The sequence below is a fragment of the Sceloporus undulatus genome, chromosome 3 (assembly GCF_019175285.1).
Source record: "Sceloporus undulatus isolate JIND9_A2432 ecotype Alabama chromosome 3, SceUnd_v1.1, whole genome shotgun sequence".
NCBI lineage: Eukaryota > Metazoa > Chordata > Lepidosauria > Squamata > Phrynosomatidae > Sceloporus > Sceloporus undulatus.
In genome coordinates this window covers 139986636-140003553 of record NC_056524.1, presented here as the reverse complement: position 1 = coordinate 140003553, position 16918 = coordinate 139986636, and the positions used below count along the sequence as shown (strand labels likewise).

Sequence of the window (16918 nt, the reverse complement as noted above, 5' to 3'; positions counted from 1 at the left end):
AGCTATCTTGACCCTTGTATGTGTTAAAGGCAGTAGCTATAGGGGACTTACTCAGTGGCTGTAGGGAGCTATTGTAGAGAGGGGAAAGTGAGTTAGACAGATGCATTGTCGGAGCAAGGCTTGTCATAGAGTCCTGTTTCCAACTGCTTGGAAGAAAGTTTGGCTCCAATTGTTACTTCATGGAATAAAATGATTCTTTATTAGAGTTATCCTTTGAAGAAGCAGGGAAAGCCTTCTTAGGCAACCATTTGACAGACTGGCTGGAACTCAGAGAAAATGTGTCAAGTGGTTTAAATGCACATAGGGAAATCACTTTCTCATAAACCATTTATGTGTATTTATTTATTTCTCATAAACCATTTATCTGCCCATTTCTCACCAAGTCTTAACTTCTTGATAGCAAATGTGAATGGTAATGGAACTGTGTGGTAGATCTAACTCTGGAGCACCTTTTTTCATGTAGGTGTGTTCTGACCCTTTATCCTTGTGTCATTGACTGTTCAACAGTGTTAAATACTAAAACAGATATAGTCACACAAGCCAGTCTATTCCTGGAGAGTTTTTAATAAATAAATAAATATTGCAGATATGTGATGAGGAGTAACTTCAATCAGTGTTCAGTTTCAGTATTTGAAAATCTCAGAGCTTGGAATGTTACGTTTTGAAATAAATTAACTAATGTCCAACATTGGAAAGTGAGAAATTTTTCTGTTGTCATTGGCTCTAGTAATAAAAATCATTTGATTCAAATCAAATGAATGCTTAATTTGTTATTTAAATATTGGTTTTCAAAATAGACCATAGGACTGGCAGAGAGGTTGTCACCATTTACTCGAGCAGGCACATTTCATTACTTGGCAGTTGATCATTTTGTGATTCTAAAATTGCCTCCTTCATGGACTACAAAGCCCAAGGATAGTGGTCATCCAACTTGTTTGGAAACCGACAGGTGGTGACATAGAGTCGGTTCTGCAAAAGAGTTGACTGTGCAGCTGCCTCTTACCATGAAATTAGTTTCAGAGTGTAAGTAAACTCAGGTTTTGGAAAGGGACATATAACAAAGATAGATTACAATGAAGCATAAATAGGTGTTAGGGAAGGTATGATTCATTATATCTGCATACATCATTTTGGCTTGAGGGGGGGTGGCACTTTACCTGCTTCTTGCTTGCTGTTGCCTGTCCTTAGCTCAAAATCTTGCAGCTGAAAGTTATAACAGATCCCTTTATTCTTCAACACAACTATGGAAAATGACATGTTTAATAACTAAAGTGGACTGATTTTGATGACACCATGTACTGAGCATTCACTATGCATTGCTCTCCTATTTCATGCATATATACAAGGCAGAAGACATGTGGCAAATGTCTTCTGCTCAGGTTGTCATACTTCTGATGATGCTTGTTGGAGGCCAGGGAGTGTTAGACACATGAGTGAATGGCAAATTAAGGTTGAGGCAGTGATCTGGATCTTGGCAGACAAAAATATGTTGTTTTTTAATGAGCTCTTACTCATTTGTGAACCATTATTAGTGGGGGGGGCGCTCTGGACACCCTCTTTGACATTAGCCTGACATGTGAAGATGGTGCAATTTCAGTACAGAATAATATTAGGGTCATGCTGGGCTATGTTCTGCATGTCTCAACCAACCTCAGGATGGTCTGGAACCATGCCAGAGTAAGAGGCAGCACTGGAGGGCACTTGCTATATGCTGATTTCCAGGAGAGATGCATTTTTCTGAATTTAAATCTGTGTGTCACGAAGATGACAGATGCTGTTACCATCAACTCTCCTTTACCTTTTATGTCCCGCTGTGTGTCAAAATAGTTGAAAGATATCCCCTGCATGTCTGCGTCATGAACAGATTTCAGTCCTCTGGCTTAATTTCTCCTTTTGACCTGGAGGAGAACTGCTAGAAGAATTAACAAATGTCAGCAAATTTATGATTATTTAAATGGGTTGAGTGGCCATAGCAGATATTCAACTCTGTCAGAATTAAAATGCCTAATACAAATATTTCAAATTCTGTTGTCTTTTAAAGCTATCAGTATAAAAGCAATTGGTGGTGTTTTAAAAAATGGTTAGCCTTAGGTAGCACTCATGGGGAAAAAGTACTTGCATTGTTGTGGTTGTTAACTGCCCTCAAGTTGGCCTCGACTCATGGTGACCCTCTGGATGAGACCTCTCCAAGACCCACTGTCCTCAGGTGTTTGGCCTCTTTGATTGAGTCTAACCATTTGGCATTCTTCTCTTTCTGTTACCTTCTACCTTTCCAGTCATTATTGTTTTTTCCAATGATTCATGCCTTCTCATGATGTGGCCAAAGCAACGACAGCCTCAGTTTGATCATCTAGGCTTTCAGGAAGATTTCAGGCTTAACCTGTTCAAGGACCCCCCTCTCTCTTTTTTATTTTTTATTTTAATGTTTTTGTCTTTTTGGTTATCCACAGTATCCTCAGCAATTTTCTCAAACACAGCATCTCAAAATAGTTGATTTTTTTCTATTGCCTTTTTTTCACTGTTTAACTCTCACACCTGTACACTGTGGTGGGGAATACAATGGATCAGTGGTTCCCAAACTTTTGTCCTCCAGGTGTTTTGGACTTCAACGCCCAGAAACCCCAGCCAGCCTGGCCAGTGATTAAAGATTCTGAGAGCTGCAGTCCAAAACATCTGGAAGGTCAAAACTTGGGAATCATTAGCTAAGATGATCCTCACTTTGGTGTTCAGAGTTATATCTTTGCACTTTAGGATCTTGTCCAATTCTTTCATGACTGCCCTTTCTAATCCTAGTCTTTTAATTTCATGACCACAGTCTCCATTCCAATCAATATCTGATCCAAGGTATGGGCAGTTTTCTCATTATCTAGGATCAGTGCTTGTAGAGCTTTCATGATCATTATTTTTGTTTTGTTGATGTTTTCCTCCTTGCATTACAAATTGGAATATCCACTTTCTAAAGAATATAGTGAACAGCATTGTTATGATTGCTGAAAACTGACTGAAGTGTGAGTGGTTTTTAGAACGGGGGAATTCAGACATGCCTTCAGGGTAGAGATCATGCTGGCATGCCTAAACCTTAAGAATAACTGCCTCTGCCTTGCCGTCTCCATTAAAGAGTGTGTGTTTAGGCTCTCCATAGACTCTCCCAATGTTATCTTTTTCCACAGCTGCCCCAGCCCTTTGGAATACGCTGCCCACGGAGCTCCGCTCATCTTCCACCCTGGCCCAATTTAGGAAGGGTCTTAAAACCTTCCTATTTAATCAGGCATTCCCCGACTAAATATCCTGTGGGCCTCCCTCCTCTCTCGTGGCCGTGAGGACGGGCTAAGGGGCTTTTTATTGTTTTTATGGATTGTTGTTTTATTATGGTTGTTTTTAATCTTGTATATTGTCTGCACTTCGGTGCATTTTGTTAGCCGCCCTGATCGTTTGGAAGGGCGGGGTACAAATAAAAATTTTATTATTATTATTATTATTATCCACAGTACTAATGGATTTGTTGGGCTTCTTCCTCTTTTTAGGTATTTTGACAACGTCTTTATGATTTCAGTCCATGGAAGTGACTAGAGGCATGGTGCTTACTGTCCAAAGTGTTAAGAACCATGAGTTTGTAGTGGAATGTATAAATATATTACCTAAACATTTTTGTACCTCCTTATTCATCTTAGAATGGCCATAGAAATCTAATAAGGTGAATGAAGGATGAAAAAATCAGTCTAGTTTATTAGAATTATTCCTGCGATTCTGGGATGGTCCTCTGTGATTCTTTGAAAAAAGTACTGGGCAATGTGTTCTTGAGCACTGAGAACAGCGTCTGAGCGCAACTTTGGGATGCAATCTTCCCTTTCAGGCTGACTTCCTCTGACTCTAGGCCTGATGTTTTTGAGCATAGCCACTTCTTGTAAAACAGAAGGAGTCACAGCTCTCTGGAAAGGTTTCAGACTTTTTAGTTCTGGATCAGCATTGTTTATTGTCAACTGGGAAGAAGAGAGGCCTTTTTGAAGAGCCATAAGCTCTTCTTTATATGGCCAGAGCTAGCCATAAGAGATTTGACTTCTCAGTTTACTTGCTCACAACTTCAGCCTATTTAACCCAGGAAAAGTGAGGGATGGTAACAAGTGGGAGTGCTGTGACTTCTCCCTAAACACATCCTTGCTTGCTTATTGGTAGACTACATGGTCAATTTGTAAGCCTTCTTTCTCTTTGAGCTGAGTGAGCAATGATGCTGAAGGGGCAAGGCAGATGGAGTCCAGTTTACTGGTCTTGCTTACTTATTCTTTAGGTCCACTGCCTTCTTTTGATATGAAAAAGCATCTCATTCATCTTAAATCATAAGATTTCTCTATGAGGTGTAAGTGCAAGAGCTAAAGTTACTTTAAAATTTGTGTTTTTGGTTTTGAATTGTAAATCATTGATGCTGTCAGAAAGTAGAGGACAATATGATATGCAACTATTTTGAGCAACTTTTCTTCTGCAGTTACACATTTAGGAACACAAGCTGTGCTGAAAGTGGACCCACATTTCCAGAGCAGTATCCATGTTAGTCTGTTGCAACAAATATAATAAGAATACAAAACTCTTAGTTGTTTGGGGGTAATGTTTATTGGCCTGTAATACTGTGGCAAGATGGAAGAGTCTAAGAAATCCAGTTAGCTGTACTCCTGTGATCAGGACTTAATGAGTTCTTGCCCCACTTGTATTTCATTCCTTGGTAGAATTTCACAAAGGGTGTCCTTTCTTGAACTTTCTGTGTTAGGGTCTGTACATATATAGCCTTGCTTTTGTAAGTGCCTAGGGTATTCAGAAAACATTAGTTAAAAGTGTAGAAGTCTCTTATCTGAGCGGTATATTTCTTTCTCCATGTTCGCTGAAATAATAATGAAGAATGTTACTGAACAGTCTTTACACACACACACACAACCACAACTGCAAAATGCAACATGTGATATATTATTTTGCCATTAGCTTTGAATGAATTCGTAGTCTTACCTGTGGAAGTATGGCAAAACTTAAACATGTCTATTATATTAACCTATCTAGATGTTCAATAAATTCCCTGTATCACAGTCCAGATCAAACTATGCTCAAAGAACTTACCTATTTTCCTTTTATATCTAACTCTGTCCTCAGAAATCAAAAAGAGAAACTGGAGAGTATCCAACTGAAGTGATGTTTATTATGGAAAGCTGTATTTTGTCTATTAATATTTTGAGGCTTTCTAAATATCATAGCTTTCAATTCATATGTTTTAATTACCATCATTTCATGGTATCCTGAGACATATCTCTTAGCTATGTTAACTAGAAATGATTCATTAGCAAGACTCGTCTATATGCCTATACAGCTGTTTTTACCATTTATATAAAATACCTTTTAAAGCTTTTTTAAAATCTCCATCCTCAAACCTTTCTTTCAAACATCATTTTATAGGAATTATTTCCTGGTTCCTTGTAAGATGTTGCATTCAAATCTCTGGCAATTTTTCACCTTAAGGGGTTATTGGACATGTCAAATGATTATTTGTGTTGCATAGACTATTCATTTGTCAAACCACTTTTCTTGTTAGAGCATGCTTTGTGAGCAGGATTTATACTTGTATTGTATCACTGTGATCTTAAGACTGTTTGTCCTGTAGCAAATTAAGATTGTATCGGCAGGGAAACAACTACCTTTGACATCTTAAAGAGTTGTATTGTTAGATAGTGTTTTACCTAAAAATAGCAATTTAATGATATTTTTCTTCTGGGCAGGTTGCCAATGCCAGATCTAAAATTCATGGGCTACTGGAAAGTCAACCAAATGGGTAATGCACAGCGAAAACTTCTGTGCCCGACTGAAACACACCGCATAGATGTTAAGGTCTGTGAAGTTTCTAAAAGTTAACACAGAAGTTAACTTTAAAAATGTTTCCAGATCTGTGGCAGTGAATTGTTATATAGAATTATTATCAAGCACTATATAGCTATTAAGCTCCCCACTACCTGTGACTTTAAGATCCTTACCATTGGTTATCCCTAGCCATGCCCCACTTCATATAGGTTTACACTCCACTTTGTCCATTGTGATGCTCATGGCACTTTTTAAGAGGAAAGTTTGTTAGAAAAAAGTTAATAACATGCAGTACAATCTTATACAATTTTAAGCAAGTTTACTCAGATCCTCTCTACTGTATTCCAGGTATAGGACTGTCTTCTTAAGGTATCTTGGTAGTAAATCTAGTTATGCAAATGTAGAGGATGGGCAGGTGGTACATAGGCATGAGAATGAAGCAAGAGTCCCAAAAGCTTCGGCAGTACCCTTGAAATTCAAATTTCACATGTAGTTCTCTAGCCTAATCTCAGTTGATGCTTTCAGGTCTCCTTGCATGTGCTGCCTACGTTCAAGCTATAGTTTTTGTCTCCACCGTTGTGAATGTGTAAGAATTATATTACAAATGGTAGGAGTACCCAGCTATATATCTGTAACTATATTCACCAAAGCCCATAGGAAGAGCCACTTTGTTTTATATAACAGGACTCAACAATATTTAATTTACTTCATATAGGTTAATTGGAGTTGCAGGAACGTTATGATTTTGCCACTGTCTTCTACTCTTCATGGTATTTTGTATGTATGTCCTTTCAGGTCGCTTGTTGATGGGTTCTGGTGAGCCCATGAGTTTCATTAGGTTTGTTAGTCAAGGAACACTCAGAGGTGGTTTTGTATTTCTTCCTCTGAAATATAACCTACAACACTTGATAGTCATTGGTGTTCTCCCATCCAAGTACTAAACAGGGCTGATCCTGCTTAGCTTCAAGGATCAGACAGTATCTGATGCATTTAGGCCCTCTTAATGATATTATCTGCAAGGAATGTTGAGGGATTCTAACTTCATTTCTTTTCATTTTCTTGAAGGGGCCAATGTATTTGAATGTGCAGGCATTTCCACTGGAGAGGCATGAGGCCAGGTCCTTAAGTTTTACAGAAGAAACAGCATTTTGGTCACTGCCGTTGAATGAAGTGAATATAGTGTGCGATGTTGCTGTGGCACAAGGTAGAGTACAATTCATATTTTCCAATAAATTAATGATGATGATAAGAAACTGTATAACTGCTCAAATACATTTTTAAAACAAAAATTGTTTTATATTAATATATTACTTTGCTTTCTATGTAACCACAGCCATTTTCTGTGTTTTGCCCCAAATGTTGTTGTAACTTTTTGATCATGGACAAATCTTGAACTATTGATTTTTCCCCTCCTCTTATTTCAAGAGAATGAAGCTGAAAACTTTATCTATGTGGCCACATGCAATCCTGTGTCCTTATATTTTATGAATACATCTAGCCAAAATGGATACTACATGGACTTATTTGATATCTTCCCAAGAGCAGTTGGTGGCATATGGCAACCTTTTGTGACTCTGGCACCTCTGGGTAATCCATTAAAAGGTCAAGTAATTCTACATGAAGAGCAGGTAAAAAAAGTCATGCTTCTTAAATCAGATTAGTGTCTTCTTACAAGGAAATGCAGCTTCTGATGTTTCTCTTAGATACTTTATTTTATAATAACCATGCAAATGTATGAATGTTTCCACTATCTAAGAGGAAAAGTAATATCTGAAGAACATGTATGGGGTTGGGAAGGGTTCTGCTAATGGGTACCAAGAAACACTTGAGATGTGTATGCCATATTAGAATGTGGATTTTGTGGGAAGTTTCCCCGAAGTGTAATGGGTAGGCTTTTGCTTTCCTACTTGTAGATATTTTTTGGTAAAATTGGTGTGGATTAGATTCTATAAAGTTTTTAGCAAGTACATTAATTTTACAGATAGAAAAAATATGAAACTATAAGAGCTGTGGTTGGAGCTGGTCTCCAAAAAAAGCATGGAAATTTTGAACCACAGCACAACCTCTCCCATGTTACTTGAAAGTATGGGACCATTCATAGATAACTCTGGCTTAACTGGCTTAAGGTGGGCACATTGTTGCTTTTGGTGCAGCGGTTCCAGGAATCATGTTGGCCTTGAAGGAGGATGTGCCAGCGCTGACCAGGGTTTAGGGGTCACATATAGAGATTTCAAGCTTTTCATATCAAATCTGTCAAGATCAGGAAGGTCTAGTTCTCCAGTGGTATCTCAGCTTGGTGTTTCAGCTTTTCTGCTAGAATCACTGCTGCTTCAGCCTCTTGTGTCTTCTGCATGATCCACCTGGATCATGACATCCTTGTCACCATATCACAGACCATCTTGCAACAGCTTTAGTAGGATCTCTGAGAAAATTATACCCATCACAAAGGAGTGCAAGTTACCATGTAAATCTGTCTTTAAAACAAAGAAACAAAAACAGCAACACATGTGCTACATATTACCAAGTTTTATTCATGAATGACCCTCCTCATGTTGCTGGACTACTTAATGTTTTTTCTTCCTGGGAAATACATTCCATAGTCCAACATGTTCCACCCAAACCTAGTCCTACTCAAGGGGAAATGGGGATTAGAAAATTTTAAGACTACAGTGGCCCCAAACAGATGGGCAAATGGGGGCGGCTTCTGGGCACTTTGCAAGTTAAAAGCTCTATATCAATTATTATTGTCATTCAGTAAAAAAATCCAGGTTACATCTTTATTTCTGTATGCACTTCTGTTCTTAGTAGACATTCTGCAGAAAAGAAAAAGCGGAGGCATGGACACATTTTTAAGCACTTAAAGTATTGTTATGTGTTTATATTGTTCTTCTAATACATGTATCTTTGGGGACAGGCCCAAGAGCTGTTGCAGAAAGTAAGAAACAGAAATGAAATGTTTGTCTCTGAACATCTCTCATAAGTTTTGTTGTTGCATGCCTTCAAGTAGCTTCTGACTTATGGCAACTCTAAGGCAAAGCTATCACAGAGTTTTCTTGGCAAGATTTATTCAGAGGAGGTTTGTATTTGCCTTCCTCTGAGGCTGAGAGAGTGTGACTTGCCCAGGGTCACACAATGGGTTCCCATGACTAATTGGGGATTTGAACCCTTGACTCCAACACTCAAATCACTATACTATGTGCGCTCTCCTCTCATAAGTATAGCAATGCAAAAATACTTGTTTATTTGTTCACATGGGAGAAAGCAGGTGGTGTTAGAGGCAATCTTTATTAAAAAGTAGGCAGATGGCAAAGCAAAAAGGAAATAAGTCCTGTTCAAAAGTTTTGTTTTCTCTATCCTTTCTTCCTCCTTTGAATTTTTAAATTCCAGCACCACACATTCAGAAGAGCATTGACATCAGCTTCCTCTTCCCTTGCATTGCAATTACACCCTTATTTGAACTAAGTTCTTCCAAGAAAGGAAAATCTTGGCTACGATACAAACTGCAGCAAGGAAAGGGAAGCTTTGCAGTAGCTAAAAATAAAAGAATGGCACCTCAAAATAATGGTCATTACATCTGTTTAATATTTGGAATGTAAGACACTGGGGACATGAGGTCAACCAAAGGTTTCTTTTCTCCCAGTAAAAAATAAACATAGCAGAAACTGCATACTAGCAGAGCATGTCTTCCCAGTCCACTTGAAGAATTGCCAAGGCTGTAACTGGAAGCATTCACCAGTGATGCAAAAATCTATTTTTATACTCAAACCAATATGCCACCAGTCACTTGGTACAGATGGGAGCCATTAATATCTAAAAGGATAGAGAAGAGAGCCTTGTTATAGTGCCAGCTGACTTCGTAACCTAACACTAAGTGAAAGTACACAACTGCCTTTTGTATGTTTGAGAGACTGGAAAGTCTTAACACTTTCACTGCTTCTGTTGCACTAATGAACACAGAGATACCTCAAGAAAAAATCCAGAAGGCATATTTTTCCTTGAAATCCTTTCGTTCCCATTCCCCTCTTCCTCCTCCTCCTCCTCTTCTTCGTCATCATCATAATCTTTTTTGGAGTTTTTGGTAGAAATAAGAACTGTGAAGTGTGAGATACTTCAATAGAATTGGTTTTCTCCAAACTATCATGACCATGCTGGGTAATATAATACTATGCCTAGGCCAGAACACATCTTGATTTTAAAAGATGCATGGGTTTACTTATGTTAACTACTATAAATGTCCATATGTCCACTATAAATAAAAGTGAAGATGCTATGAATCATACATGCGCCATGTGAGGGGTCCTTGAATGGAAGGTTATCCACAATGGAAGCTTGGAAACTTAACCATAAAGAAAGAGTGATAGGATTGATTCTCTGGGGCCAGATATACTGCATGGGCTGAATCCAGAACTAGTCATGCTTTGAGTAGAACCTTGTAAATTAGACTTAATTTAATCATTGTTGAATTAATTGTTTCACTATGCCTATTGTCAGAATAACTAATTCCAACTGGTGAATTGTTCAAAGAGCAACTCCCCTTTGATATGTTTCAAAGAGTAGCCTCTTCATCAGACACTGAATGCAGTGATTTCCTTTCAGCCAGTACTGTAACTACAGAAGTGACCTGTGCAGATCTTGGAAGGACTTTCTGAATGTCTGTCCACTGTTATGCAGCAGCAGTGTCAGATGGGATTTTGTGGGAGGCTTTGTTTGCCTTCTAATAGTGGGTTGGAGCAGGAAGAATAATTTGAAAAAGAAAAGTTTATGTTTTACTTCTACAAGTACAAGACTGATTCACCAAAATAGCTAAGAGCCAGCTGAATCTGTGTTAAATCCAAACCCTTCCCAGCCTAGAAATGTTGAGAATTACTTAGGACTACTGATCTTGGCTTAAATTGGTTCTGGGATAATAGCTAAGTCCCTGGGCTAGCAGAGGTTTGTATCTAGCATTACTCAACACCTTTCCTAATTTGTCCCCCCCACTCTTTTTTCCCCTTGGCTCTTCTGCTGCTGAAATTAGTTGTGCCAGCAGATATCTCTTCCTACTAATCTCTAAGAGCAACTGGCATTATGCTGGTTATGCCAATATGAAGGCAATTCTACTGGCAGAAGGTGAAGAGTATTCTGCCAATGTTTAAAATACATTCTGATTCTTTCATTCCTGTGAAAAGAGTTAATCACATTATGTCATGGTGATATGAGAGGACATAAGCTGGTTATATTTTCATTTTTCAGAATAATGTTGTTTTATTATTGGACACAAACACTGGTGCCCTACGCCGACTTTTGCTGTTGCCAGACGTTCAAGAGTCTTCCAAAAGAACATCCTGGTGGGGCAACAGAGGTGGCAAAGAGGCGGTAGGAAAAATCAATATTCTAGCAATGCATTATTAAAAATACAGTATGATGCTTCAGTTCACTCCAATATATGTTATTGATAATCTAGTCTAGTCTGTGTAGATGGCAATACATTTGAAGTAGGTTCATCTACTTCAGAGAATTCATACTATAATACTGTACAGGGATTCCCAACCTGGGCTCTAAGGAGTCCTTAAGGATTTGCATGCACTTCCCAGGTGCTCCGGGCAGCTCCAGGAAAATGAAAAAAATAAATAAAAATTGAACAAAATTAAAGAATAAGAATATATTCCTATGTATACTCCTAAACACCATTCACTTGTAAGACATAGGATTGGCCTCTTAGGGGCTTTGCCATAGAAATAAGGGCTCTCCAATTCAAAAAGGTTGGGAATCCCTTCTATAATATATCAGCTAGGAGACTTGTTTTTGAGGGGTGTGGGTTTGTTTTTATTTTTTTGAGGTACCTTTACTGGCAAGGGGGGCACTTTATTGTGATGAGCCTTCTCCTCTCTGCTCAGACCACAGTCCACCAGTGGGTGCCAGTTGTTTTTGCTGTATTAACACATCTGTCTACTTATAATTTCTATACATTCACAGATTCATTTTTGTATTGTAATTTCTAAGGCAATGGGATTGAATATAAATTCTGCTTCTGAAAGTTCTATCAGTCATTATTATTCCAAACTCCAACAACTCCAACAACAATTATTCACATAGCATTTGCAGGAGCTACAGCTCCTTGGTAATGCAATGTATCCTGCAGGTTAAAAGCTTCTGATTGAGTACCTAGCATGATGTCGGTTAAAACCATCTTGGTTATAGGAATTAGTGGAGGCACTGGCTGAGTTGTTAGAGAGCCACTGCCAGTTAGTGCAAGCAAACTGTATTATGTTTGATCTATCAATGAATCTGTCTTGATAAGGCAACTTGATAAATTGTATTTTGTTTTATTTTGTTCCAGTCTCATTCCAGTAGTCAATAGGCAATTCATTCGAACAGGCATTTATTTGTAAGCAGAATACACCCTGCTAGAAACCATTGTTACATGCTTTGGAGTTTTAGCCATATACAAAGCAACATGAAGGAAGTAATCTTTCCCCCATTGTCCAGCAATAATGTGCAGATGGGTCCAAAACAGAGGTTAACTCAATGTGTTGCTAGTATAAAGAAAACAACAAGAAGCTTCAGGTGGCAATTCAGGAAATGTAGCATTATTTTTTCTCCCAAATCAGGCCTCAGTGGAGTTAGGAATCTGGCCTGAGTTACCTTTTTTATATAATAGCCAAGTAATCATGTAGTGATCTTTCACAGGATGGCACAGGGTGGGGAACTTTTACAATTTTTGAAACAGTTTTAAATGAGTAGATTGTCATTTGTGTATGTTTGAATTTTCATTCCTTAGAAGAGTCACAAAATGTGCAAAGAATTTTCACACAAAAACTGGCTGGTCTTCTACAAAGAAGAAGGGTAAGAACAAATTTATCTTCCCCAGACCTCTCACCTCATGATAGAAAACATTCTCCCTCTTGCCACTGTCCTCAGCCTAATTCTTGCACGCTTTCTTTTTCAGGAGCGAACTTATGGTCTTAGATGTTCTGGAGGGCCATGTTCACACCATCTCCCTACCCATCAGTCTCAAATCTGTCTTTTTGGTGGCTGAAGCCCACTGGCTCTTGGTGGAGAGCAAAACAAACCAGTAGGATAAATATATTTAACTTCACTACATAGAAACATAGCTATTTTGAGATTCTCCCATGCTTTAACAATTTGGATGAAAGTGTCTGTCCATAACTTCTGAAAACCTTACTTTTGTGTGCCTACTGCTGTAGTAATTCTTTGGTCATGATCCAACCAAGCATAAGACTTTTTAAAGAGTCCTGTTGATTTCAGTGGACAAGTTACTCCTTTTCACTGAAATCAATTAGATTTTAAAGTGCTGAACTTTGTGAATCTTAAGACACCAGCACACTGAGGTAGATTACCTTTATAAACGTGTTTACAGAAATAAGGCTATTTGCAGTTATGGCAAAAAGAAGAGACTTGGGAGGCTTTCTTGCATTATTAGGAGGTGGAGTTGACATTTTTTGTAGTTCCTTCCCACATGATTCTCAGATAAAACTAAATGATAGAACTTGATCATGTAATCAGTCTGTCTTACTTGATTTCCCATATGCAGAAGTGATACTTTATATTGATACTCCAAGAGTGTAGGCATGCCTTTCTTTTAATTGGAGAACAGACCTTAAGATTAACTGCAGGGAAAGGAGAGGAAATAGATCTTTTCAGAATCAAGAAATTATTGATAGACGTTTGAAGTACCTATATTTATTATAAATGAGAAAATATTTAAGAAGTATGCTTAAGAGCTGTGATGACAAATAGTTTTGATGCATGTGAGATGAGACTGTGTGTTCATGGCAATGGGAATGGGAGTAGGAGGGAGGGAGGAAAGTCAGGAGAAGAAATGCAGAATTGGGGCAATGTTATTGATCAGTGGAATGGGCAACAAGGCCAAAAATCAAGTATTTATTCAATATCTCATTTATACAATATCCCATTTATACAGTTCATTTATACTGTATTGACATCCAGTATGCTATAGCATATATGCTATAGGATATATGTGTACAATATATATCCTATAGCATATATGTGTACAACCTCATAAGCTCCTTGGAAGAAAGGCAGGACTTACATGAAGTAAATCCACCTACCCATTTTAAATAAGCAGTGGATAATTCCCTCATTTTCCAGAAAATTTTTGTTAACGAAGCCTATGCATATGGAATCTGAAGAGAGTGGTGTTTGCCAGTTACATGCACTGAATGAAGAGCCGGAGGAGATTGGATTTGGGATGACAACAGGTATGGAATTTAAAACAGACCTTGTGGTAACCTGAACAGAAACTTTAATGTAACTACTTTTTGCATTATCTTAAGAATGGTAAGCTTTGAAAGACCTAATTAAAACAGCTTTCCACTTTGTGTTCAGAGGATAGATTTGGTAGGCCTAGACGTAGGAGATGTGGCTCCAAACAGCTGCTGATCCATGGTTTCATTGGATAGCTTTGGAGAAGTCAGAAAATCTGAGACTAGTTGATAAGTCTATATTCTCTTCTAGTTTGTTGTTATTTATCCAGTATCTATTAAGGACATGCAGCTAATGAGATTTTCTACAGTTGTTTCTTCTCCTAATGAATGTATGAATAGAGCAGGGAAGATAGGGAGGATCATAATTTTAAATGACAGAAGTGAGTGGCCTAAGCTCAGAGCAAGTCTTATTGCAATCACTTGGAAAGATTAGTTGCAACAAATCAGTGTGCCATCAGTTTCACTGGAACTTCAGTGTGACTACCTTTCTTTCAATGTATGCCTTTCTGCAACTTCATTAGTATCTTTAAGGGCAGATGGCAAACCTGAAGGGAGAAATGGGTAGTAGGATGGAGATAGAGAAGCTGTGGCCCTCCAGATGCAATTGGGCTGTTAGGGTCTCACAGTCTGACAAATAAAATTTTTGAGGGCCTGCAGAGGTGATAATAGAGTGGACATTTAAGGCATGGAAGCAAAACTGAGTATGTACAAAAGTATGAGAAATTATATACTGCAGTGAAAGTGTTGCGATCTGACTACAAAGGTACAGATATCTAGCCCCTAATATGGGCTGCAATTAAATAATGAGAAAGGTGTTGTTGTTGTTGTTAACTGCCTTCAAGTCAACTTTGACTCATGGCGACCCTGTGGATAAGACACTTCCAGGACTGTATTCAGCCTCTCTGCACTGTTTCTTCAGGCTCATAGCCATAGCCTCATTAACTGAGTCTACCAGTCTGGTATGCGGTCTATCTCTTTTTCACCTATCCACTACCTTTCCAAGCATTATTGTCTTTTCTACATGCCTTCTCATGGTGTGGCCAAAGTACAACACCCTCAGTTTAGTCATTGTGGCTTCAAGGGAGAGCTCAGGCTTGATTTGTTCCAATATCTGTTTATCTTTTTTGGACATCAATGGTATTCTCAGAAGGCAATCGCCAGAGCAAACCACCTGAAAGTCCTATAAACAGACAGAATGGTCATCAAAACTTTTTTTCACACAGAACAGTAGTCTCCTGATCTTAATTGTTTGAGCTAAATTGTGGGACAACTACCACTAGTTTAATTAAGCAGTGACTATTTTACAAATAGTCTAGTCGTTTGCAAGGTCTTATATATGGAAAGGCTGATCACCGAAATATTCATGAACAAACCATCTGGTACACACAGTTGTATCATCCAGAAGCCATATCAAGCATGCAGGGTGATATTTTCTTTAAAAGTGTGTGGACTAAAATATTCTTATAAAAAAGAATATTTAACAAAATGTATAACAGTCTAGTCATCCACACGTTATCACACAAACTTCTAACAAAAATGATTAATCAGCAGTCAGTATGATAAATAGCTTTTTTGCTGGCCTGAAACTGAGTTACTCCTGAACCATAAAAATCCTCATCTATCAACTTGTGACTTTGTGTGCTGATCTAGATTTTTGTATTTGTGTGCTTCCCTTTTGCTTAGCTTCAGAACCGTATGTGCCACAGGCAGTTTCTTGTGACCAGCTGTCTTCAGAAAACCTAAGTGCAGCGACTGGGCAGAAAATCAGCTCACCCAACAGAATGCTCTCTGATAACCATAATTATGCTACTCTTATTGTTGGCTTTCCAGATCTCATGGTAGGCACTGTTTTTTTTAATGTAATTTAATTTAGAAATGTATATATATACCTTGATTCCTTGTCTGATCAACTGTTAGAATTAACCTGATGAGCTAGGAAGGAAGTATGATTAATGAACAAATTGCCAAGGATGCCGCATAAAGCAGGATAGTTAAATCTAGACACATTTCATGCAGTCAAACTTGAAACAATGTATTTGTTGTGGTCCATACAGTAGAGGCATTGATGAGGTCTGTAGGACCATCATAGGGACCGGGGTTGCACATGCTTGGCAGTGCAAAGAGTTTCCCACTTTTTGTTACTTTATTGATGTATGCAACACTGTTTAATAGCTAGGCAACCAGATGCGGCACTGCAGTGCTACTAAAAGTGATAGACCATGGACTTGTGCTACTCCATGAGCCACTTGCTTCCACTTCCTAGCATGTTTCAGGTTTTATCCAATGGACACCAATATAGTTAAGCCCCTACCACCTTAGATAGACTAATTCCTTGTCCTCTACATCAAAAAGCCCGAGAAGGAGTGATGTATGGTATCATATTTCCATTAAAAAAAATCTGTTGCTCAGTTTATACAGCACATCCCCCCCCCTCAACTTCAATGGCAGCGCATGCATGTGGGCCTGGTAGAGCGGCTGCATGCACATGTGCCGCCATTGAATACCGCAGTACTTGAGGTCCCACAGTTTTTGCCATCGGCGGGTGGGGTGATGATCTGGAACTGAACCATGGCAGATAAGATGGGCCCACTGTGTTGGCACAGTTCCTATTAAAAGATCCTAAATGTAGTTTGGTAAGTATTTCTATGTATTAAATTTCCTCAACATGCTTACCACAACACAGCAGTGTGACTATGGTTTCCATATGTCTCATTCTACTCTGATCTCATAACTTTTTACATACAAGGTGCACCAGTGGTATGGTTGCTCTCAATTTCTGTTTCACACTTTGCTTGGGTCAGGTGGCATGAACAGAAAGTTCATCAACTACTCACACTATATGATTTCCTTTCTACTGG

The 16918-nt window shown here is 38.5% G+C and overlaps 1 protein-coding gene across 1 annotated transcript in view; it reads left to right on the top strand.

Moving 5' to 3' along the window:
- The window catches only part of VWA8 (von Willebrand factor A domain containing 8), a 142347-nt gene that overhangs the window by 100892 nt on the left and 24537 nt on the right, over positions 1 to 16918 (top strand). Inside the window, 8 exon segments of the mRNA XM_042457276.1 lie at positions 5754 to 5862; positions 6898 to 7036; positions 7258 to 7460; positions 11065 to 11187; positions 12593 to 12657; positions 12761 to 12886; positions 13945 to 14054; positions 15744 to 15898. Of these exon segments, the coding sequence (XP_042313210.1) occupies positions 5754 to 5862; positions 6898 to 7036; positions 7258 to 7460; positions 11065 to 11187; positions 12593 to 12657; positions 12761 to 12886; positions 13945 to 14054; positions 15744 to 15898 (1030 nt within the window).